We start from the raw sequence: 24,562 nt of genomic DNA, 5'->3' as shown, positions 1-24,562 counted from the left end.
GGCGGTCTCGGAGATATTATTATTATTATTATTATTATTATTATTATTATTATTAATAATAATAATAATAATAATAATAATAACTGACATGCCTACTCAGGTGACCCCGAGGAAACAAGATAAGGCCTCCAAGCGGCCTCAACGATGCTCTAAAAGAATGCAAATGACCAGCTGTACAAGACCTACAAATCTTTCCATTCTCCCACCATCCAGTTAAGAGCTGAAGAAGTTTTTTGGATCAGAAGTGGAAGCAAAGAAAAAGAGGAGAGGTACAGTTGCCTCCTGAAAAAGCACCTTTAATCACCAGACCTGTCCATGACTTGAACGAAACCGAAGTTCAAAACGATACGCAGAGGAGCCATTTCTTCCCGAAGGACTTCAGAACCATCTCATCTTGCTATCCAATTTATAACGAGGTTTCACAATCGCTGTGACCTAAAATCTACATCTTCTTCGGGTAATTTTAGCAGTCTGTAAACTCTAGATAATAACGTAAGCAACGCTATGAAAGGAGGGAAGCCTCCAGCACAGGCTCCAGTGTTGGTGTAAGCAAGTGTCCAAGAATTATGAAACGCCGTAGGTATTCTCTCTAAGAATTTTCCAAACTGGAATAACCACCTCAGCAGATGTTGGAAGCTTTCATGAGCCACATGGAGACATCAGATGGATGGGAGAAATCAGACTCTCTGCAAGAGAGGCAGAGGAAGAGGTGGAGGAGGAGGAGGAGGAGAAAAAGGAGAAGGAGAAGAAGGAGAAGAAGGGGGAGAAGGGGAAGAAGGAGAGAAGAAGGAGAAGGAGGAGAAGGAGGAGAAGGAGGAGAAGGAGGAGAAGGAGGAGAAGGAGGAGAAGGAGGAGAAGGAGGAGAAGGAGGAGAAGGAGGAGAAGGAGGAGAAGGAGGAGAAGGAGGAGAAGGAGGAGAAGGAGGAGAAGGAGAAGAAGGAGAAGAAGGAGAAGAAGGAGAAGAAGGAGAAGAAGGAGAAGAAGGAGAAGAAGGAGAAGAAGGAGAAGAAGGAGAAGAAGGAGAAGAAGGAGAAGAAGAAGGAGGAGGAGGAGAAGAGAGAGAAGAAGAAAGAGAAGAAGAAGAAGGAGAAGGAGGAGGAGGAGAAGAAGAAAGAGAAGAAGGAGGAGGAGGAGAAGAAAGAGAAGGAGAAGAAGGAGAAGAAGAAAGAGAAGAAGGAGGAGGAGAAGAAGAAGAAAGAAAAGAAGAAGGAGGAGGAGGAGAAGAAGAAGAAGAAGAAAGAGAAGAAGGAGAAGGAGGAGGAGGAGGAGGAGAAGAAGGAGGAGGAGGAGAAGAAGAAGAAGAAGAAAGAGAAGAAGGAGGAGGAGGAGGAGGAGGAGGAGGAGGAGAAGAAGAAGAAGAAGAAGAAGAAGAAGAAGAAGAAGAAGAAGAAGAAGAAGAAGAAGATTATACTAGCAGCAACAGCAGTAGTAGTAGTAGTAGTAGTAGTGTGGGTGCATGCTTTAGCACCCGAGGAAAAATAGGTTTGCCATCACTGACTTAAGACTCGCCACAAACATCTTCCCATCAATATATGTTTGGAGGCCGCACAGTCCCCCATGCAGCATAAATTAAACGTAAATGGGCAAAGAAGCAAATCCCCCATTTTGACCTTCCTGCTTTCTCCTTCAACTCCTGCGTGCAGATCCCTGGAGCAAGTCAACAAACACAACCAGATTCCCAGAGACTCTGATTTAACAAGCCGCGGTGTTTGTAAGCCAAGTCCTCCAGCAACCCAAAGCTACAAATAAAATTAAAACAGGATTGGAGAAAACCATCTCATGTTCGCTGATCACGCGAAGGAAAGAAACTTTTAACAAATCAAATCCTGTTGAGGTAACGATCCGTACACGCTTTGAAAGTCTTGGGAGTTACTTTGCTGGCGTCAATTGTTTCAATTCCTCCCCTCAAAATGTCGCTACAGAGCACTGCACACCAAGACAACTAGACACAAGAACAGTTTTTTTCTGGAATGCCATCACTCTGCTAAACAAATAATTCCCTCAAAACGGTCAAACTATTTACTAAGTTTGCACTACTATTAAATCTTCTCATCGTTCCTATCACCCATCTCCTCCTACTTATGACTATATGACTGTAACTTGTGGCTTGTATCCTTATGATTTATATTTCCTGATTGCTTATTTGTACCCTATGACAATCATTACGAGTAGTGATGGGTGAACCCAACGATGTTCGGGTTCGGCAAGTTCGGACGAACATTATGCAAAATTTGGCTGAACCCGAACCAAACCCGAACCCGAACCCGAACGGGGAATTCCTCCCACGAAGAGATTCCGGGGGCGGAGCTTTGATGTCACCAGCAGATTGCTAAGGACTCCAAGGTGATCACTTCCTGGATTCCATGGAATCCAGGAAGTGATCACCTTGGTGTCCTTACAACCTGCTGGTGACATGTAAGCCCGAACTTTGCCCGAAGTTTGAAAAAATTTTGGATGGATGGATGGATGGATGGATGGATGGATGGATGGATGGATAGATAGATAGATAGATAGATAGATAGATAGATAGATAGATAGATACTAGATAGGTAGGTAGGTAGGTAGATAGATAGATAGATAGATAGATAGATAGATAGATAGATAGATAGATAGATAGACAGACAGACAGACAGACAGACAGACAGACAGACAGACAGACAGACAGATAGATACTAGATAGATACGTAGATACGTAGATAGATTAGGTAGGTAGGTAGGTAAGTGGGTGGGTTGGGTGGATGGACGGACGGACGGACGGACGGACAGACAGACAGACAGATAGATAGATAGATGAAAGATGATGACAGGCAGGTAGATAGACTACATCGATAGAGACAGACAGACAGACAGACAGACAGTACTCCATTTATAGCTGAGTTCCACTGCTACCCACAAACCCCAATGGATCCTTCTCCAGCATGAATCGCAGTCTCACTAGAGACCCTCTGTCAACACTGGACTATTTTTTTTAATGGACACCCATGATACGCACCTTCCATCTTAAGGATATTTCTATTGGGCTGCATTTAAGTCGCAGGTTAATCCCTATTGCAAGAAAGCAAGGGCTAAGCTTACACGCCATGCTAAAAATAAGTCCCGTTGCAGTAGGATGGCCGAAAGCGATTGGCCAACTTGTCGCACCAATTCCCTTATAGTCTAGTCTCGCAAACTGTGAAAAAAAAAATTCCACTCAGTTCAAAAGTTCTAGGAAGGAAAATGTTTTTCAAACATTGTAAGAATGCTGATTTGTACTGGCAAGGGCTTCTTCTATCGCCAAGAACAAATGCTCTCATTCAAGAAAAAGAAGGACTTTATATATTAAAAAAAAACCTTTTTAATGGTGGGCTTTTTTGTTGTCATTGTTTTGTTTTGCAGGAAATAAATTTACACACAGCGCCGCCCTCCCCAGGGAGAAGAAAGAGGGAGTAAATCCTTGGTTCTCCGCCACTCACTCTCCACAATTCCGCGTCCACCCCGCGCTTATACAACACCCTTCATTCAACCAAAGGAAATCAAAGTCAAAGATAAACACCATATGGGCATCATCTGGATACCAGCCAGCTGACTGTTCAAATATGTGGCACAGTTTGTGGAGTCTAAAGGAAGAAGCTGCTGTTTGCTGTAGAAATGGCACAAATGACCCACACACAAAAATGGTGCCAGGCTTTGAAGTGGAACATCAGAAAGGGTCGAACATCTGAATAGGATTCACACTTCACATGGCCTCTTCCGGTACGTTGTGTATAAAGGGGGCTTAGCATCCTTCCCTCGGTGTCACTGTGGGGTCCCATGTCAAACTGAAGACAGGAGGGAATACCACCAGCCCAACATTATTGCCATGCACTCAAAAGCCCAACTGGGTTTACAGTGTTCCCTCGATTTTCACGGGTTCGAACTTCGCGAATAGCCTATACCACGGTTTTTCAAAAAATATTAATTAAAAAATACTTCGCGGTTTTTTCCCTATACCACAGTTTTTCCCACCCAATGACATCATATGTCATCGCCAAACTTGTATTTTTTGCAAATAAATAACAAAAAAATAATTATTGTTAATAAATAATTATGTTTATAAATATCAGGATCACTAAGTGTCTTATTCAATGGTGAGTACCAGTAATAATGGTGAGTAAATGGTTGTTAAGGGAATGGGAAGTGGTAATTTAGAGGTTTAAAGTGTTAAGGGAAGGCTTGTGATACTGTCCATAGCCAAAAATGGTGCATTTACTTCCGCATCTCTACTTCGCGGAAATTCGACTTTTGCGGAAGATCTCGGAACGCATCCCCCGAGGGAACACTGTATTATCAAGGGATGTCTTATTTTGGGGGAAACAGGGTAGGAAGTAAAGTTGATGATGAGCACTGATGATGTTATCTAATTTGATAATGTATTTATTTTATTTATTTATTTATTAGAATTGGATGGGACCTCCCTACAACAGATGATCTCAGGGACCGCCTTCTTCCGCACGAATCCCAGCGACCAGTTAGGTCCCACAGAGTGGATCTTCTCCGGGTCCCGTCAACTAAACAATGCCGCTTGGCGGGACCCAGGGGAAGAGCCTTCTCTGTGGCGGCCCCGGCCCTCTGGAACCAACTCCCCCCAGAGATTAGAATTGCCCCCACCCTCCTTGCCTTTCGTAAGCTACTTAAAACCCACCTCTGCCGTCAGGCATGGGGGAATTGAGATCCTCTTTCCCCCTAGGCCTTTACAATTCTATGCATGGTATGTATGTATGTATGTTTGGTTTTTATATTAATGGGTTTTTTAGTATTGAATTACTATTGTACACTGTTTTATTGTTGCTGTTAGCCGCCCCGAGTCTCCGGAGAGGGGCGGCATACAAATCCAATAAATAAATAAATTACACCATTTTTTAATTATTATTATGGGGTTTTAGTCTTTGATAATGTTTGACTTCTTTTTTTATTGCTTGCATCTATTTATATTGTATTGTATTATTATTGTAAGCCACCTTGAATCCTTCAGGGTTGGGGGGCATAGAAGTCAAACAAACAAACAAGTAAGTAAGTAAGTAGGCAAGTAAATAAGTAAATAAGTACTGTAAGTAAGTACAGTGGTACCTCTACTTAAGACCTTAATTCGTTCTGTGACCAGGTTCTTAAGTAGAAAAGTTTGGAAGTAGAAGCAATTTTTCCCATAGGAGTCAATGTAAAAGCAAATAATGCGTGCAAACCCATTAGGAAAGAGGTAAAAGCTCGGAATTTGGGTGAGAGGAGGAGGAGAAAGAAGAAGAGGAGGTCGCTGCCCAGAGCGAAGGGAGCGTTTCTTTTCTCTGGGCGCTGGCAGAGGTTTATTCCCTCTCCAAGCACCCAGAGAAAAGAAAATGCTTTGTTCGCTCTGGACTGCCAAAGCCTCATTACTACTGAAGTTTGCAGATGATACAACAGTGATCGGACTCATTCGAGACAATGATGAATCCGTATACAGACGGGAAGTTGAACAACTATCCTTGTGGTGTGACCAGAACAATCTAGAACTGAACACACTCAAAACCGTAGAAATGGTGGTAGACTTTAAGAGAAACCCTTCCACCCTTCCACCTCTCACAATACTAGACAACACAGTATCAACAGTAGAGACCTTCAAATTTCTAGGTTCTATCATATCTCAAGACCTAAAATGGTCACCAAACATCAAAAACATCATCAAAGAAGCACAACAAAGAATGTTCTTTCTGCGCCAGCTTAGGAAGCTCAAACTGCCCAAGGAGCTGCTGATACAGTTCTACAGAGGAATCATTGAGTCTGTCATCTGCACCTCTATAACTGTCTGGTTTGGTGCTGCAACCCAACAGGATCGACACAGACTTCAGAGGAGAATCAGAACTGCAGAAAAAACAATTGCTGCCAACCTGCCTTCCATTGAGGATCTATATACTGCACGAGTCAAAAAGAGAGCAGGGAAAATATTTACTGACCCCTCACATCCTGGACACAAATTGTTTCAACTCCTACCCTCAAAACGTCGCTACAGAGCACTGCACACCAAGACAATTAAACACAAGAACAGTTTTTTTCCGAACGCCATCACTCTACTAAACAAATAATTCCCTCAACACTGTCAGACTTTCTACTAAATCTGCACTTCTATTCTACTAGTTTTTCTCATCCTTTCTTTCACCCATTTCCTCCCATGTTGACTGTATGACTGTAACTTGTTGCTTAGATTTTTATTAATATTGCTTCTTCATTGCTTATTTGACCCCTATGACAATCATTAAGTGTTGTACCATATGATTCTTGACAAATGTATATTTTATTTTATGTATGCTGAGAGCATATGCACCAAGACAAATTCCTTGTGTGTCCAATCACACTTGGCCAATAAAAATTCTATTCTATTCTATTAAGCGCCACCTAAAGGCTCCTCTGGCAGCCCAGAAAAGCCCAAGATGGTTGGGAGTAAAGGGGGAATGGCAGGAAACAGACCAAGACTTCATGCCGTTCTCAAATTTCCTGGGAAATTTTTCCAGGCTCGGGTTCTTAAGTAGAAAATGGTTCTTAAGAAGAGGCAAAAAAATCTTGAACACCCGTTTCTTATCTAGAAAAGTTCTTAAGTAGAGGCGTTCTTAAGTAGAGGTACCACTGTTAAGTAAATAAAAAGATAAATAAATTTTGGAAAAATGGCCATCTTAACTCCTCTTGAAAGAGTGTTGGAGCTCTCACAACCTCCGCAGGCAAGCTGTTCCACTGGTTGACTCCTCTCACCACATATATGGTCTCCTTTAGGGAATTTAGGGCAGGGATTTAGCTCAGGAAAATGGGATGGGTTGGAGAATTAGAGGAAAACAAATTTATGCACACCCTCCTTCTGCTCTTCCCATTAAATTCAAATTCCCCCCGGGCGCATTAAATAAAGAAGGAGAAGGTCAGAGGATCTATTTAGAAGTCTTGCCCATATTTATTTTATTAGGTTTGGCGGGAACCTGAGAACGAAAAGATCACCCTTTTCCACACTGTGTGTGTGTGTGTGTTTGTGTGTGTGTGTTAATGACACTAGTTGTGGGTTTATCCACTAATTAAAAAGAATCTACCGAATAAAATTCAAGAAAGATAAACATGCATTCATCTGAGAACGCCCAGAACAGGCGCAGGAAAAAATTGGCCCGGAGTTACTGGTCTGGAATTCATAAAACTGAGATGGAGAAGGAAAACTTTTAACACAGAACTGGAAAAGAAATCCAGACAGCTGTTTTAGTCATCGCAGGCAGCAAGTTTGGAAACAAAAAATAAAGGGGAGAAGTAAGGGAAAGGGGAATTGCAGCTTTTGTAACTGGAGGGAAAAGTGGAGTCGCGGAAGTGAAGGGTTTTTTTAAAGGAATAATCCAATGTTAGGGTGGTAGAGCGTATGGTCCTTTGGTCTCCAATATGGAGTTTAGCGAAAGGGATGTTCAGTCTTTCTTAGTCTAACCTAAACTTGCAGGGTTGTTAGCTCAGGATGAAATGAATCCTCCTGGAAGCCCATCTGAACTTCTGGAGAAAAAGAAGGTAAGTAATGCATCTAGCAAATGAAGAAATAACAAGGAGAACGGGCTTTTTGCCTTGGCTTCTAAGTGCCTGTATATTGCTTCAAATGGGGAGGGAGGGAGAGAGGGAGGGAGGGAGAGGAAGAAGGAAGGAAGGAAGGAAGGAAAGGGAGAAAAGGGAGGGAGGAAGGAAAGAAGAAAGGGAGGGAGGTAGAAAGGATGGTGAGAGAAAGAAGGGAGGGAGGGGGAAGGAGGAAAGGAGAGGGGGGGTTTAAATACCATCAAATAAAACAAGGGAAATCACTCTATGTAGAAAACTAGCACCTCAAAATAAAAGGGCATCTTTTTTATTTTAATGTTTATAAAGGGACATTCAATTTTTATGCGAGCTCCAAATTCCCAATTTAAAACATTGCAGTCCAGGAATTTTCTTTCTTTCTTTCTTTCTTTCTTTCTTTCTTTCTTTCTTTCTTTCTTTCTTCCTTCCTTCCTTCCTTCCTTCCTTCCCTCCCTCCCTCCCCTTCCTTCCTTCCTTCTTTCCTTCTTTTCTTCTCTCTCTCTTCTCTTCTCTCTCTTTCTCTCTCTCCTCCCCTCCCTCCCTCCCAACCCCTCCCCTCTCTCTCTCTCCTGAGGTCCAGGCAGCTGTCCAGCATTGGCTCCCTCACTCCTCCTCCCCACACAACTGGGCATCGCAATCTGACCCAGAGACAGCATTCCGGTCTGGAAAAAATCCTTGCCATCTGGACATGCCCCGGGTTACTCAGACTTCGGGGACATCCGAAGCCGTAAGATTGGTGGCTGCTCCAGCGCTGGCTACGTGAAGGCAAACTAAGCTGTGTTGGCTCCTTTCCCCTTAGTCAGCCGGCAGCGGAGGGAGGAGGCGCCCGAGTTTCCCCGTGCCTGAAGCACAGCGAGAGAGACATGCCAGCTGTGTTTGCAAACAAGCCAAGTTTAATGAGGCTCCGGGAAGAGCGTTCGAAATGTGTGCTACCAAAAATGAAAAAAAAAAATTAACCAGCAAAAACAAAATGGGGGGGGGGAGTTTTCTGCATTCCCTAGCCAGAAAATCCGAAAGGTTCTCTTCTCTCTCTCTCTCTCTTTTTGTTTTGGGAAGGGGATTTTTAAAAAAACAGAAAACGAAGAAGGTTTCGATCGGTGCCAAGGTGGAGAATTTATTCTCACCTGCTTCCTTTTGAGAATCGCCAGGTTGAAAGGGATGCGAGCCAAGTGATGGCGATGGAAAAGCACCAATCGGATTAGGCCAACCATGAGATGCCTCTGGAAAATTCACAAGCAGGTAAAAAGATGGACCAGAAGCCAAGAGACAGAAGACACACAGAGGTGATACGCCTCTGAAGATGGAACAGCTTCGTCACCTCTTCTATTTTGTCTATTTAGATCACCTTTGGTCCAGTGAAGGGCTGCAAAAAAAATTACTAGCACATTGTGGGCCGTGGTTTATTTTGTGGGTGTGGCTTGCCGGCCAGGTGACCAGGTGGGAGTGGCTTGATGATCATGTGACCCGGGGTGGTTTAAAGGTCATGAGACTGGCTTAAAGGTGGCCAATTTGACATCACTCATGTCAAAGTTTTGGGTTATAGTCAACCTTGAGCCAGTCTGCAACCAGAAAAGGCAAGGAGAAGCCTCCATAGGGCCTCCCTAGGAATCTCCTGGGAGGAAACAGGGGTGGAAAAGGCAGGGAGAAGCCTCTTTGGGGCCTCTCTAGGAATCTCTCCCTGTGGTTTCCCCAATCACACACATTATTTACTTCTACATTGATTGCTATGGGGAAAAAATGCTTCTACTTACAAACTTTTCTACCGTGTTTCCCCGATAGTAAGGCAGTGTCTTACTATCTTTTTACCCCCAAAAGCCCCACTGTGTCTTACTTTGGGGGTATGTCTTACATTGTCCCGGGCACCGGGGCCGGCTCGTCTTCGGGCGCGGGGAGCTGCCGGAAAGGAGGCGGGCGAAGGAGGGCACCTGACCGCGCCACTCACCTTTCCGCTCGCCTCGGAGCCGATCGGCCTCACTGGCCACTTGCAGCTGAGCCTCGGCAGGGGAAGAGGCGGTGGCGCCGCGGCGAGCGAAGGCGAGGGGCGTGCAGGGAGCTGCCGGAAAGGAGGCTGGTGAAGGAGGGCGCAGCTCCGGCCGCTCGCCTCAGAGCCAATCGGCCTCGCTGGCCGCTTGCAGCTGAGCCTCGGCAGGGGAAGCGGCCAGCGAGGCCGAGCGGCTCCGAGACGAGCGGAAAGGAGGCGGGCGAAGGAGGGCGCAGCTCCGGCCGCTCGCCTCGGAGCCAATCGACCTCGCTGGCCGCTTGCAGCTGAGCCTCGGCAGGGGAACCGCCCAGCGAGGCCGATCGGCTCTGAGGCGAGCGGCCGGAGCTGCGCCCTCCTTCAACAGCCTCCTTTCCGGCAGCTCCGTGCGCGCCCCTCGCCTTCGCTCGCCGCGGCGCCACGGCCTCTTCCCCTGCCGAGGCTCAGCTGCAAGCGGCCAGCGAGGCCGATCGGCTCCGAGGCGAGCGGAAAGGAGGCGGGCGAAGGAGGGCGCAGCTCCGGCCGCTAGCCTCGGAGCCGATCGGCCTCACTGGCCGCTTGCAGCTGAGCCTCGGCAGGGGAAGAGGCGGTGGCGCCGCGGCGAGCGAAGGCGAGGGGCGCGCAGGGAGCTGCCGGAAAGGAGGCTGGTGAAGGAGGGCGCAGCAATAGTATTTGTCTAGTTTTTTCCCCCTTTAATTCCTTTTATACTACCGTGTTTCCCCGAAAGTAAGACATATGTCTTACTTTCGGGGTATGGCTTATATAAGCCGACCCCCCTGAAACCCCCCATATGTCTTACAATCGGGGGGGTCTTACTATCGGGGAAACACGGTACTTAAGAACCTGGTCACGGAACAAATTAAGTTTGTAAGTAGAGGTACCACTGCACTGTTAATAATGTCTATTGACATGTAAATTGGAAAAATGGGGGAAAATGAATTCATCAGGAAGATTCAGCAACAGGGAGAAGGGTTTGGTCATCATTGCCCCTAAGACCTGTGGGAAAATGTTGCTGATGGTATCAGACATCAGGGGAACTTATTCGGCCTTTCTTTTGAAGGGAATTAATTTAATGGGCACTTCTGGACTAAGTGCAGATGGGAACTCGCATTTCTTTTAATTTTGCAAGCTATTTCTGGGGTAAAAGGGGGAAAAATGACAAGTTGCTTCCTTTGGGAACGGCTGATTAAATGAATATTTGGAGTTTTAAAGAAAACTGCTCCATTTAAATGCAGGAGCAGGAGGAAGTGGTGCCATCAGTTGTCACAAGGGGAACTGACATATGTAGAGTAGAAATTGACCAGCCTGTCCCTCCGCACCCATTGAAGGCCCAATGGGCGAACAGCACTGCAGCTATATGCAGCAACATCAAAGCTGTGCATCAGTTGATATTCTCATCCTAATGTCATGCCCAAATAGGAGACCAGGGGAACATCAAAATTCTGGTTTCCTAACTGCTTATTTTACTACTTAATCAAGCCCCTTCTCATGGATAGATTGGAAAAAGACAATCCAAGGCTCTGAAACCTAAGGTCACTAGATCTGACTAATGAAAAAAAACCAACCTCAGAAAACCACTAGAGGGCATCAAAAAGAGATTTGTGTATCTCTTGGCCACCCTCTAGTGGTCATCTGGTAGTCTTCATGGAAGCTACTGAATCTTTGCAAGGCTAGAGAAGGCTCCAGACTAGAGAAACACCACGAGCAGAGACCCAACTTGAAGCCTATAGTACATTTGGGGTTCATAAGAACATCAGCGCTGAAACAGTCAAGGGGGCAAAAGTGTTTGGATGGTCAGGAATGAAATTCCAGAGTGCCAGTTGTTCCTAAATAGTCTTCCAATCCTTGTAAGAGTAATGCACACCAGCTTGGGAAGATTCCACAACCACAAAGAAAGAGCTCAGCAAATTCCTGCGGCTCACTAATTTCTCAAAGCTACCTAGTGACAAAGATGGTTAGAGCATTCTGGGTCCTTTACACCAGTGTTTCCCAACCTTGGCAACTTGAAGATATTTGGACTTCAACTCCCAGAATTCCCCAGCCAGCATTCACTGGCTGGGGAATTCTGGGAGTTGAAGTCCAGATATCTTCAAGTTGCCAAGGTTGGGAAACACTGCTCCACACCCTTATAGACTGCTTTTTCTTTTTCCATTAAATGGCAACTCTTTTGCCTTTACGGTAAAGGGATCGAAACGGAATCAACAAAACCTTTTCCATTTTCAGGTCTGCAAAGAGCGCCAAGCCTAAAGTGCTTAATCATCAAGCTTGATGGAGCCTTTCCTGGAATCCCGTTAACTCTCTGCGATTTAATCTCATTATTATTTTCTCTTCTGGTTTACAATGAGTGATCAAGCTACAGAAAGGGCTTTGCTCAGCAAGTTCTCAGTGTAGTTCAAACGAGGTAGCCAGTTGTAGCTTGCTTTGGGTTAAAAGGGCCTAAACCAGCCCTTTTTCAACCTTCTCGAGTGGCCTGGGGAATTCTGGGAGTTGAAGTCCACCTCGATTAAGATTGAGATTCGATAAAAAGTGCTGCGAAGAGCAACCATGATGATTAGGGGACTGGAAGTTAAAACAGATGAGGAACTGGGCATAGCTAGTCTTTTGAAGAGAAGGACCAGGAGAGACACATGATAGCAGTCTTCCAATGTTAGCTTTACTAGATAAATGGTCAAAGCAATGGAAAATGCAGTTTAATGTTTCCAGATGTAAAATAATGCACTTGGGGAAAAGGAATCCTCAATCTGAGTATTGCATTGGCAGTTCTGTGTTAGCAAAAACTTCAGAAGAGAAGGATTTAGGGGTAGTGATTTCTGACAGTCTCAAAATGGATGAGCAGCGTGGTCGGGCAGTAGGAAAAGCAAGTAGGATGCTTGGCTGCATAGCTAGAGGTATAACAAGCAGGAAGAGGGAGATTGTGATCCCCTTATATAGAGCGCTGGTGAGACCCCATTTGGAGTACAGTACTGTGTTCAGTTCTGGAGACCTCACCTACAAAAAGATATTGACAAAATTGAACGGGTCCAAAGACGGGCTACAAGAATGGTGGAAGGTCTTAAGCATAAAACATATCAGGAAAGACTGAATGAACTCAATCTGTATAATCTGGAGGACAAAAGGAAAAGGGGGGGACATGATCGAAACCTTTAAATATGTTAAAGGGTTAAATAAGGTTCAGGAGGGAAGTGTTTTTAATAGGAAAGTGAACACAAGAACAAGGGGACACAATCTGAAGTTAGTTGGGGGAAAGCAACGTGAGAAAATATTATTTCACTGAAAGAGTAGTAGATTTATAAAAATAAATAAAAATAATTAAAAATAAATAAAAATAAATAAAAATAAATAAAAATAATAAAAATAAATAAAAATAAATAAAAATAAATAAAAATAAATAAAAATAAATAAAAATAAATAAATAAAAATAAATAAAAATAAATAAAAATAAATAAAAATAAATAAAAAATATAAATAAATAAAAATAAATAAAAATAAATAAAAATAAATAAAATGTGGGATGGGCAAGGCAAAGATGACTTCACTGCCCACAGTGATGGGGTGGAGCTTCATGTTTAATTGAAAAAAACAAATAATAAATAAATAAACCGAAGCCTACAACCTCAGCCAACACATCCGGCAACTGGATAGGAAGTGCACTTGATTCCGTCAGAGCAAATCTCTCTCACACACACCCTTTCCCAGACAAAGAAAAATAAAGGAAGAGCCAATAGGTCATTACAGCTGCAGCTGTCTAAACTAAGGGCACAATCCACCGGGAACATTATCCGGAGAGACGGGCAGGAACAGAGATTTGCTTCAGTGCGTTTGGCGCAACGCAACGTCCCAGCGGGAAGGACAAGCAAAGGAAGTGTTACTTCACATGACACAAGAGCCTGTTTTTGTGGACCAGGACACCCAGTATGGTGAGGGGCCAGAGTCTATAGTAGCTCGAAAATAACTCTCCCCAACTTTCAAGTATGGGGATTTGGGGGGGACTGCAATCCTGGCGCACCTGAGAACAATGACGGAAGAGAACATTGGTAGCTCGCAATGTGGGGTCCTTTCTGAGCAAACCCCATTGCCTTCTAACACTGACGATGTTACCTTGTTTGGTAATGAAATGTCTAACAAGAAAACAGCAATTCTCAGAGAGTACCGAGGACTCCACAAATCGACACCCCAAGCCCCACCAACCAAGAATAGGAAAGCATGCCCCTTACTTCCTCAATCCAATACGAGTCTACGGAGAGGGGCGGCATACTAACTAACTAACTAACTAACTAACTAACTAACTAACTAACTAAATCAATCATTCATTCAATCATTCAATCATTCAACCATTCAACCATTCAACCATTCAACCATTCAACCATTCAACCATTCAACCATTCAACCAATCAACCAATCATTCAATCATTCAATCATTCATTCAATCATTCAATCATTCATTCAATCATTCAATCATTCAATCATTCAATCATTCAATCATTCAATCATTCAATCATTCAATCATTCAATCATTCAATCATTCAATCATTCAATCATTCAATCATTCAATCATTCAATCATTCAATCATTCAATCATTCATTCAATCCATCCATCCATCCTGGATCTCAATCCTGGGTCTAGAAAGCTTAGAACTACGACGCCTGAACCATGATCTAAGTATTGCCCACAAGATCATATGCTGCAACGTTTTGCCTGTCGGCGACTACTTCAGCTTCAACCACAACAACACAAGAGCATGCAACAGATTCAAGCTTAATATTAATCGCTCCAAACTTGACTGTAAAAAATACAACTTTAGTAATCGAGATGTCGAAGCATGGAACTCATTACTGGACTCTGTGGTGTCATCACTTAACTCCCAACAAACAGTAGCAACAAACCAAAACATATCTCGAATTCAACATGCACGGATTTAAAAATAGCCACTCTTTTTAAGCTTTCTTACTGCTAACTTGGTTTGAAATAGGCAACCTGTAAAGTTGCACAGCAACAGAAGACGATCTCATGAAATGCTCGGGGACCCCTTCCTGCAACCTCATAGCATCCAATTCATTGATGTGCTAATGTGCTACAGATCCTCCACTGTCAGACTCCGAAACCAGAGAGGCAAGAAATTTATGAGTTGCCACCTTCCCCCTCTGGGTGAGAAATAAAAGACGTAGAGTGAAGAAGGGACTCAAGAAATACTATCCAGTCAAGAGCACATGGGTTCTTCTTCTGCACTTCAGGATTTAAAAGGGTTCCATACCTGTCCCCCTAATCCCTCACCCATCTCTGGAGGAAAAGGAATAAAACAGCTCCTATTTTTAAACTGGCATGTGCCAAAGAGATGAAACAGTATCTCGCATTAAGCAACCTATACAGAATTAGCACTGGAAGAGGAGAGGGGAGGGGAGAGTACAGGGAGAAGAAGAGGGAGGAAAAGGAAGGGGAGAGGACGGGAGATGAGGGAGAAAGAGAGGTGACAAGAGGGAGAAAGAGGGAAAGGAGGAGAGGAGAGGGGAGGAGAGGAGAGGGAAAGAATGGTGAAGAGAGGGAGAAAGAAGAAAAGGGATGGAAGGGGAAAGAGAATGAAGAGAGAAGGATAAAAAGGGAAAGGAAAGGGAGAGGAGAGGAAAGGAGAGGAGTGGAGAGGAGAAGAGAGGAGGGGGAAAGGTGAAGAGAGTGGGAGAAGGAAGGAAAGAGGGAAGAAGAAGAGGGAAGAGGAGAGGAGGGGGAAAGAGGGGTGGAGAGAGAGAAGGGAGAAAAGGAGAGGGGAAAAGAGAGGGGAAGAGAGTGAGAGTAGAGAGATGAAGAGAGGAGGAGGAGAAGAAAGATGAGAGAGGGAGAAGGGAAGGCAGAGGGGAGGGGATGAATAGAGGAGAGGAGAGGGAAAGAGAGAGGGAGAGAGAGGGAGAAGGGGAAAGGGGGAGGGGGGAAGAGAAGTGAAGAGAGAGAGAGAAGGCAGAGGGAAAGGGAGGGAGGAACAGAGGGGAGGAACAGAGGAGAGGAGAGGGAATAATTTGTCCAAGAAATATTTTAGCTGTTCAATTTGGCTACTAGGAAATTGGGAATGGAATAGACTTTTCCCACTTTTTATCATTATGTAGAGCAGATATGCATCAAAGAGATTTTTTTAGATCAGGATGCTTTAGCACAATATGTTCCATATGATCACATCTTAGGTTTTGTGGGTTTTTAAAATCAGTTTTGCTCCCTTTTCAACCTATCTTTTAGAACATGGTTGTGGACATGTCCCTCCAGAATCAAGCCCCACAAAACTTGTCTTGCGCCTCTGCCACAGCTAAGGATGCTACAATTGTACCACACAAGATCTTCATGGCTTTTCTGAGGATGAACATGTCCATGACGAAGGGTCTTCTTCACACTCGGTGCCAGGCCCCTTCTCTATAACTAAGCCTCCCCATTTAAGGGCTTTTATAAGTTTAAAGCTTATGAAAATAAAAGTAAGCAATCCAGCGGATTGGTTCTGGGCGTCAGAAATGAAACAGAATCCTCTAAAGGGGAATGAAGACCTCAATGTTTTTGATTTTGCCCTGAAATATACTGAGCCACAAAGAGGAGGTGAAAATGACATCCCACACTTCACTGCAACTTCTGTACACTCTAATGAATTTCTAAGGGACTGCATTGGAAGAGAGGGTCCATCTTCGGCTTCCAAGTCATCGCCTACAATCTTGCCCTGATCCCAAGCTGCAGGGTCAACTATACTCCAACATCCCCTACGGAAGTCATTAGTTATATTACATTAGCTGCAGTTGCAACATTATCAAGCTGAATATATAACTTATTGATTTGCTCCCGCACGAGACCCCTAAGTGCTTCAAAACAAGAGAGAAGACAATGTCTCGCCAAGCAAAGTCTACGGCTCTGCATTCTCACCCCAGATAGAAGTGGAAGTTTGAACCCGCGAAAATCGAGGGAACACTGTATTCATTTGAATTGCCTGAATCTCTTGATTTCCCCAGAGTTTGACAAATCCTCCCAGCCAAGAGATGAGTGCTTCTCCCTACAGAAGGTTGGGGGTCAGTTTTTAACATTTCCTGGTCAGTCTGAGAAATACAAAAGCAAGGGAGATAGAAAAGTTGGGAGACTTTGTTCAAAAACCTATCAAAGCTGAATTGGGTAAAAAAAAAAAGCTCAAACAACCCCTTCTATCGCTGGTTGCCTGCCTTTGTAATTTTTTTTAAAATCCCAATAATAGTCATCATCATCTCAACTTATTACCGTCAGATCTGCAACTGGAAAAAGCTAAGTTGCTTTCTTAATTTTAATTTTATTGAAGAGAAGTGAACAAAGCCTACCCAAGACACCACCGTAGAATTACATTAACAGTAAAATTACATTATTAATTCTTTAATCTCACTCGAGGCCTCAAGCTGTTGCTATGTCCAATTACTCAGCTAACCACCTGTCAGATTTGTAAAGCGAGTTTAACATTACCTCCTGGACAGTTGTGAGCTCGGTGTTCGGTCAAGTCTGCCAAAGAGTCAAAGTCCTGCTGGCAGTTATCGCAGGTGTAAATTGATTCATCCTCCATATCTTCATCTTCGTCATTGTGTTCTTCCTGGCTGGTGATGCTGTTTCGCTCTTCCAGGGCCCGGATCTCTCTTTTATCATTTTCCAGGTCTCTCCCCAAACCTCCTGCCAACGAAAGAGAAAGACTTAAGTCTGGATCACTCCGTGTTTCCAAAGGAACATGGCAAACCAAGTGACTTTGAAAGCAATTACACCGGAGTTGAAAAATCTGGTGATGAAAATGATTATTTTAGGGCAATTCCGTAGAGCAAAAGCTACAAGCAGATAAGTGAATGTTATTTGTTAGAGACAATAGCCACAGATATCATCATATAGTCAGTGCTGGGCTGCCAAAATTTTTACTCTCACACTATGGGCGTGGCTTATTTTGTGGGTGTGACTTGATGGTCATGTGACCGGGCAGGAGTGGCTTGCCAGCCATGTTACCAGGTGGGAGTGGCTTGACAATCGTGTGACCAGGAGGCTGGCTTAAAGGTCATGTGACTGGGCGGCTTACCAACCAAGACAAGTTTTCAAATAGGTGCTTGGACTCTTTTTCGGTTGATTAAGTCACATTATTTCAATAGCCACACAAAGGGCAAATGATAGACAGCATGATTTGTTGAGGAGCACAGTCACATTTTAAGGTTTTGTACTGAACCCACAAGGTTCGGCATGATAACAGATTAGGGAAGTGTTTGTTTGTGTTTTGCGTGTTATAAATAAAGTTTATTTTTAATTTTTAAAAAAGAGAAAATGAGGATTTTGTAGTATTCTTCCCCTGGAGTGGGGAGAGAATGGAGATTTTACAGTATCCTTCCCCTGCCACGCCCACCAAGCCACACTATGCCCAACAAGCCACACCCACAAAACTGGTAGTAAAAAAAATTGAATCCAACCACTGCCATCTAACCATTATCTATTTACCTACCTACTGTTGTATATACTCCCTTGGAGCTTGAGGAATTTTCAGATTCGGAGGATGAGTGGGATTTAGAGATCATAAATCTCCCTGTTCTACTAACAGTTAGCAATGTTAATGAAGACCACAAAGCTAATGACATAGACATAAGTTCAGGTGACTCAAACGGGGAAGATAATAGATGGAGGAATGCTCATTTCAGACACTTTCAGAGACGCTTGGAAGAAAGAAGGAGGAGATATTAGAGAGTAATTAATTAATTAATGAATTACCTCACATCCCGGTGTAAAACGGAAGAGAAGCTGAATTTGTTCAATCTTGCAATCTAAAGATGGTTGCATCCAGGACTTGTTCCGGAGCGTAAGCTATTCTGTGTGATTTATCACTTGCTATTTTTATGACTCCTGGCTAGCCCTGATTAGCCCATAAATTTTAGAATGACTTGTGGAATGTTTTTTATATTACTGCTGAGCTTATCTACTTAATTGCTGAGCTAGAGATGAGAAGAGAAGAAAACTGCGTGCAAAGTTGATGTGTTAAAAGGAGAAATAAAGAGGATGTGTTTTACAATGAGACGCATTGAGAAATCATTTATTCCAAGTATTATCTGTATGAGCCTGAAACCAGAACACCTACCTACCTTGTCTGTCTGTCTGTCTCTCTGTCTGTCTGTCTGTCTGTCTGTCTATCTTTGTTAGGCCCATGTTATGGTGAAATGCTCATTCATTCTCTACTCTTCATCTCTTTTTGCCTTGCCTTGTTTTCATTTATTCAAACATTCCCTTTTTCTCTCTGCCAAGCAACAGATATCAAGGAAAGGAACAGAACTCGACATAGGAATATTCTACCCTGGACAAGAAACCTGTAATTTTATTAGTCAAAAATTGCACACAGTCTTTAACTCACAGGGCACCCGGGAGGAAGTTAAGGAACCATTTCCAAGTTATCAATGAGCAAGCTGGCAGTTTATCATTCTTTAATAAAATTAAAAATTTAACACATGAACTAATTGTTCCCATATTCGAGACTGGAAAGACAATTAGCATTGTTGAGCACTCCAAAACAGGACTGCAGCCAAGATATGCAGCTTATTTCTGGGAAAATGTCAAAAACCCAGGGCTACATCTTTTTACTGAGGTTGTTTAATATCAGCACTAGAAATAAAAAATAAAATATCTCAAATTTGCCCTTTTTGGTCAAGGGAGAACAAAATAAAATAAAATAAAACCGAATTTAAAGCCCCTTGCCATGTCTCACAGTATGTAACTCCCTTCTGTCCAAAAGGGAAATATTAAAAATCATTTGTAGAGACTTTATTTTCCATTTTTTTAAAATTTTATTTTATTTTATTTAACATACAAACATTTAAACACCATACAAAACGACATTAAACATTTACGGTTTATATATATACAAAATTTATCTTTTACAATTCTGTTTGCTATACCTTTTTCTTAATTTCCACCCAGTTGTATATTTTCTCCCACACTCTATAATAGTCCTTATTTTGTTGGTTTTGTATCTCCTATGTTAATTTGCTAAATTTGGCGCAGTCTAATATTTTTTTAATCACCATTTCTTTGTTTGGAGTCTTTTCTTGTTTCCATACTTGTGCATAAGCTAATCTTGCGGCTGTGAGTAAATGATTTATTAAGTAATAGTTTTCTTTACTATGTTTGCCTCTGATTATGCCTAGTAAATACATTTCCGGTTTTATCTCAAGTTTATAATCCAATATTTCTTCCATCCATGTCTGGATTTGGATCCAAAAATTTTTTGCCTCCTTACATTGCCACCAAATGTGGCAGTATGTTCCTACCTCTTTTTTGCACTTCCAACATTTGTTACTTACATTTATGTTTATTGTGGCTAAGCGCACTGGCACATAGTGCCATCGGAAGAACATTTTATAAAGATTTTCTTTGTAAGGTGTTGATAGTGTCATCTTATAGTTTACTGACCATAGTTTTTCCCAGTCTTCCAGTTGAATCGCATAGCCAAAGTTGGTCATCCAAGCTATCATATTAGGTTTTACTATTTCTTTTAATGTATCAAAAGATGCCACCAGGCTAAAATCAACACTACATGTTCCAGATGCAGGAAATCACATCTCTTGCCAACAAGCTTTGTGTGGATTGCAAGGTTTAAAATAAAAGTCTGATTTTGAAGGCATTATCAAAACCTTGTGTGTTCTTTCACAGCTTGTTCTGTGATTTCAATCAAATTGAAGAAAGCAGGTCAAGGGTCCAATAACTCTGTATTATCTTATTGTAATAATGAGCTCATTTTCCCTCCCCCCCTCCTCTGTATACTAATTACCAATCTCATTTTGTCATATTTACTGAATGCACTTCCAAAAGCTTCCTTGCGGTAGGTTCCCAATGCAAATTATGGGAGATTAATGCCAATTCTATCTCCTTAAAGCCAGCAGGTCTGACACAGCCAACAGTCCATAAATCTGGATGCCAACTCACTGGTTTTATAAGGTTAAAATCCATAAAATACGATCAAGTATAGAAAATTAATTTAAAGCAAGAACTGCCAACCACATCTCTCTTAGGTGCTAATGGAATACAGACAAGAGACCCAGGAGGGTTCTGGTTTTTATTATTTATTTCTAAAACAACTTTGGTGCCTAAGAATATTTTGCAAGTCAAAGTCACTGAAGTGTTTCTTTTTTCACTGAATTGTTTGATGGACAGCATATATGGGAGAGGGAGGGAGGGAAGGGATGGAGGGAGGAGGGAGGGAGGAGAGAGGGAGGGAGGGAAGGGACGGAGGAAGGAAGGAAGGAAAGGAAGGAAGGAAAGAAGGAAGGAAGGAAGGGGAGAGAAGGAAGGGATGGAGGGAGGAAGTGAGAGTAGGGAGGGAAGGGACAGAGGGAGGGGGAGGGAAGGAAGGGAGGGAGGAAGGAAGGGATGGAGGGAGGAAGTGAGAGAAGAGAGGGAAGGGACAGAGGGAGGGAGGGCAGCGAGGGAGGGAGGGAGGGAGAGAAGGGAGGGAAGGGACAGGGGGAGGGAGGGAGGGAAGGGAGGAAGGAAGGGAGGGAGGGAGGAAGTGAGAGAAGGGAGGGAAGGGACAGAGGGACGGAGGGAGGGAAGGAAGGGAGGAAGGGAGGAAGGGAGAGAAGGGAGGGAAGGGAGAGAGGGAGGGAGGAAGGAAGGGAGGGAGGAAGTGAGAGAAGAGAGGGAAGAGACATTGGGAGGGAGGGAGGGAAGGAAGGGGAGAGAAGGAAGGGATGGAGGGAGGAAGTGAGAGAAGGGAGGGAAGGGACAGAGGGACGGAGGGAGGGAAGGGAGGGAGGAAGGGATGGAGGGAGGAAGTGAGAGAAGAGAGGGAAGGGACAGAGGGAAGGAGGGAGGGAAGGAAGGGAGGGAGGGAGGAAGGGAGAGAAGGGAGGGAAGGGACAGAGAGAGGGAGGGAGGGAAGGGAGGGAGGGAGGGAGAGAAGAGAGGGAAGGGACATTGGGAGGGAGGGAAGGAAGGAAGGAACTCTACACTCCTGTTTCAGGATGATGGTAACAGTGATTACATAAATGATATTTTTATGAATTCCTGAATTCCTATTCTGCAACTGATTCTTTTACCCCTTACAACTTTTTAGATTTTGCCAGGATTTCCAAATATTGCCTTGCTCCAATGACAACGAAACCATCGTTTAGAGGGGGGGAGGAGAAGTTGCAAATAAAAAATAAAATAAATGAAATAAAAGCTCACAAATAAAAATAAATAAAAGGCTAAACAGTGAAATTGGCTACTATCATTAATAGCAATTGTTTACCCAAGTATTCTTAATCCTTATAATCCTAACACTTATTTAAGGGAATGGCATTCTGTTTCTTTAATGTTGGATGACATTGACAAATGCCAGCTGTTCAGTTTACGGTATCCTAATGTTTAATGTGGTATCCAAAATCCCAATTTTTCTTCCAAGTTGCAAGAGATTAAAACTCGGTTAGATTAAAACCACAATTAATATTTGTGTTAGGGACATTCATTCCCTACACATTACAATAAATGTGTCCTACACAACATTACAGAACAAAAGGACTCTTAAAGTTTCAGATATCAAACACATTTTTTTTCCTCTTTCTCAACAAAAGTAATAGGGGATAAGCAAGATGTAATACACACATACAATTTTTTTTTAATGGTCTAGTTAATGGCGTTGGCTTCCTAAGACTTCCAAGTTAATAAAATTGATCTCGCTGTAGTCTTGTAATGAAGAACAGTGGGATAAGGCTGCATTTGAAGCGTGGAAAATTGTATATTGTTACTTTCTTGTGACCTCCTAGAGCCGTGGCCGTTCTAACCTCTCCAAGCTGTCATTTGTACGATGCCGACAGCAGATGGGAGAGGAAGAGAAAGGAAGGAAAGGATCATGTTGTCTTCATCGGATAGATCTACTGCTGAAACATTAGGAATGCAAACTATGATATTGAAAGGACAAGAAGCAATGGATGGAAATTAATCCAGGAGAGAAGCAACTTAGAACTAAGGAGAAATTTCCTAACAGTTAGAACAATTAATCAGTGGAACAGCTTGCCTTCAAGTTGCGAATGTTCCAACTCTGGAAGTTTTTAAGAAGAGATTAGACAACTATTTGTCTGAAGTTCTGGAGACCTTACCTACAAAAAGATATTGACAAAATTGAACGGGTCCAAAGACGGGCTACAAGAATGGTGGAAGGTCTTAAGCATAAAACGTATCAGGAAAGACTTAATGAACTCAATCTGTATAGTCAGGGTTAGGGTGCCTGGCCTCTCCTCACCTCAAAGAGATACAATTTCCCTTAATATTACGGAACATCCAAAATATGCTATTTAATTCTATGTTTATGTACCATATGTGTACATACATATTACAACAGCCCACAAAATATACATTATCTACCATATAAAGTATATATGCAAACAGCTTTTCTAAAATTATATACATTCAACCTCATTTAGGAAAAACATACCTAGAGCCCAAAAGGGGAAAAAATTGAAAAAAAATTGTTTTTTTCCTACCGGTTCTGCGCACCTTGAACAAATCTTTTCTACCGGTTCTGCATAACTGACCATACCTGTAGGAGCCCATCACTGCAGCCACCCCAACATGCTTTCCTGCCTTTTAGGGTATCCCTGCTGCCCCCCTTGCCTCTTAGCACCCCCCAAGTCATCGCCCCCTCAGGGGGCGGTACCACCCATTTTGGGAACCACTGCTCTAAGCCATTAACTAAGCCAGTGTTTTTTCAACCAGTGTGCCATGGCACACTAGGGTGCCGCAAGACATGGTCAGGTGTGCCGCAAAGAAGGAAGCTCAGGTTCCGGTCTCACAACTTTTTGCTGAGAGAGAAAGAGAGAGAGAGAGAGAGAGAGAGAAAGCAAGAGAGAGAGAATGAAAAGAGAAAGAGAAAGCAAGAGTGAGAGAGAAAGAAAGCAAGAAAGAGAAAGAAAGAAAGCAAGAGAGAGAGAGAGAAAAGGAGAGGAAGGGAGAGAGAGAGAAATGAGCAAAAAGGGGAGGAAAAAAGAGAAATGAGAAAATGATTGAAACAGAGAATGAGAGGAAAGAGAGGGAAACAAAAGAGAGAGAGAAGTGACTCTTGATTTAAAGCATATGATAAAAAGCACCCAAAGAATAAGAGAGAAAAACCCCCCAGCCCTCACCTGTTTTTGGAAATGGTTCAAGAGTGTGTATACACACACACACACACAAGGGGGGGAGGAGACAGGGATGGAAAAAGAGAGGAGAGTGTCTTAGGGTGTCATTTTGTGTCATTTTGGTTGGTGGTGTGCCCAGGATTTTGTAAATGTAAAAAATGTGCCGCGGCTCAAAAAAGGTTGAATCCAGTCTGCAGGGTTTAGGATGTCTACTTCTGGAATATACATATATTTTCTTTGAATTAGATTAGAGATATCTGCGCTCCCAAGATACGCACATCTATTCTTCCCTCAACTCTGCTGTCTTCCAGTTCTGAGAATACTTAGTTGAACAAGTAGCAAGGCTTATTAAAGCTCGCTAATTTTTATATGTCACTCAAACCGCGAGTCACTTTATTTTCCATTACTGCTGAAATCTCCTACAGGAACCATCATATTAAGTTTCTTTGTTTTCACCACCGGTAACATGTCATTTTCTTTTTAAAAAATGAGGTGGTTTTTTATTGAGTTTTTTTCACATTAAAAAGACAAAATATAATTTCACTAATACAGCTTGCTGCTATCGGAAATATCTTCCACATTCTACATTTTCCACCTCTAAGGCTATTATTTTTAACTGTAAGCATGCTTATTTCTATCTACAGTTTTATACTTATTGTATGTTACTTTACATCTGGCTGCCGATCAGTTTCTGGTCACAATTCAAAGTGTTGGTAATGACCTTTAAAGCCCTACATGGCAGTGGACCAGAATACCTCCGGAACTGCCTTCTACCGCATGAATCCTAGTGGCCGATAAGGTCCCACAAAGTTGGCCTTCCCCGGGTCCCGTTGACCAAACAATGTCATTTGGCGGGCCCCAGGGGAAGAGCCTTCTCTGTGGCAGCCCCGGCCCTCTGGAATCAACTCCCCCCGGAGATTAGAACGGCCCCCACCCTCCTTGTCTTTT

At 43.0% G+C, this 24,562-nt stretch overlaps 1 protein-coding gene across 4 annotated transcripts in view; it reads right to left on the bottom strand.

The window, feature by feature from the left end:
• Positions 1–24,562, bottom strand: part of ZNF423 (zinc finger protein 423) — a 330,190-nt gene that overhangs the window by 234,898 nt on the left and 70,730 nt on the right. For 2 of the 4 annotated variants that reach the window (XM_070760210.1, XM_070760211.1), the window contains exon 3: positions 16,974–17,174. In XM_070760210.1, the coding sequence (XP_070616311.1) occupies positions 16,974–17,174 (201 nt within the window). Of the gene's footprint in view, positions 1–8,191; positions 8,276–8,672; positions 8,847–16,973; positions 17,175–24,562 lie in introns of those variants that run through there. The other 2 variants (XM_070760214.1, XM_070760212.1) reach the window with 2 other exon arrangements.

Source organism: Erythrolamprus reginae, chromosome 9 (assembly GCF_031021105.1).
Source record: "Erythrolamprus reginae isolate rEryReg1 chromosome 9, rEryReg1.hap1, whole genome shotgun sequence".
NCBI classification, from domain to species: Eukaryota; Metazoa; Chordata; class Lepidosauria; order Squamata; family Dipsadidae; genus Erythrolamprus; species Erythrolamprus reginae.
The sequence above is the reverse complement of the archived record's forward strand: the minus strand, read 5'-3'. Positions and strand labels throughout refer to the sequence as shown.